Source organism: Limulus polyphemus, unplaced genomic scaffold, assembly GCF_000517525.1.
Source record: "Limulus polyphemus unplaced genomic scaffold, Limulus_polyphemus-2.1.2 Scaffold10723, whole genome shotgun sequence".
Lineage (NCBI taxonomy): Eukaryota > Metazoa > Arthropoda > Merostomata > Xiphosura > Limulidae > Limulus > Limulus polyphemus.
In genome coordinates, this window is record NW_013676333.1 from 1 (window position 1) to 1,422 (window position 1,422).

Sequence of the window (1,422 nt, forward strand, 5' to 3'; positions counted from 1 at the left end):
GAGTTTAACAGTGTATATCATGTATGGGTGAAACAGAGAGACTAAAGAGAGTTTAACAGTGTATATCATGTATGGGTGAAACAGAGAGACTAAAGAGAGTTTAACAGTGTATATCATGTTTGGGTGAAACAGAGAGACTAAAGAAAGTTTAACAGTGTATTTCATTTTTGGGTGAAACAGAGAGACTAAAGAGAGTTTAACGGTGTATATCGTGTATGAGTGATACTTGAGCATTTCTAAGTTTTTATCTACAAATTTATGTAAAGAAAATTCTGTAATTCAGATTTTATAGATTTTTCCCCCTGATTATAAAACCCAAATAGACTTAATTGACTTTTAGCATTTTGTTTGACTGTTCTAATTAAACATAGTAGTTGAAAGAAGTTTGTTAGTTTCTTCTTGGACTGACTATAGTTCACCAAATGCTCAATCTTACACTAACCTAGTATTTAACAAGACAACTTTTATATTATGGTTCTTTTTCTTTGACAGCAAAAACAGAGTTTAAAGTTAACAGCCAAAAGGAAGAAACTATGATAAATATTGGTTATATATTCATTTACTTTTGGACTGTATTTATCTTTACCGAAACAATTATTTGAACAGGTAATTTGTAATGATTTTGATTAGAAATGTTTTTGTTTTCACTAAATTTGTGAAATTCATTCTACATGAAACCATAAATAACAACTTAATTATCCCTTAAATTAGTGCCTTGTTTTTATAACTTTCATTATTTTGAGTAATTTAATACTTCCACTAAATGTAAAGAAATGACCAAAACTTTGTTTCAAATCATTGATTTTCTAGTTAGGATATTTAGAGAATCTCGGTGGTAATAACTGTAATGTTGATAATATACAAATGTGATTTTAATATCCTACTGTAGCTTGTGCTATTACAAAAATAGTAAACATTTGTAGTGTAAGTTGAATATCGTCATCATGAAGAGTAGTTCAGTTGGCTATAAAGTGTATTTTTTTTATTAGGAATGTGAAATTATTGACTTTTTCTTGGGCTCTGCACTGAAAGATGAGGTATTGAAGATAATGCCAGTTCAGAAACAGACACGGGCTGGTCAGCGTACCAGGTTCAAGGTAGGTATTTGTTATTAGTTCAGAAACAGACACGGGCTGGTCAGTGGACCAGGTTCAAGGTAGGTATTTGTATTAGTTCAGAAACAGACACGGGCTGGTCAGCGTACGAGGTAGGTATTTGTATTAGTTCAGAAACAGACACGGGCTGGTCAGTGGACAAGGTTCGAGGTAGGTATTTGTTATTAGTTCAGAAACAGACACGGGCTGGTCAGCGGACAAGGTTCAAGGTAGGTATTTGTTATTAGTTCAGAAACAGACACGGGCTGGTCAGCGTACCAGGTTCAAAGTAGGTATTTGTTATTAGTTCAGAAACAGACACGGGCTG

At 33.3% G+C, this 1,422-nt stretch overlaps 1 protein-coding gene across 1 annotated transcript in view; it reads left to right on the forward strand.

The window, feature by feature from the left end:
- Positions 1-952: 952 nt before the first annotated feature.
- The window catches only part of LOC106476492 (40S ribosomal protein S2-like), a 6,552-nt gene continuing 6,082 nt past the window's right edge, over positions 953-1,422 (forward strand). The window contains exon 1 of the mRNA XM_013937150.2: positions 953-1,097. Coding sequence (XP_013792604.2) covers positions 1,050-1,097 — 48 coding nt within the window. The 5' untranslated portion in view covers positions 953-1,049. The remainder of the gene's footprint in view (positions 1,098-1,422) is intronic.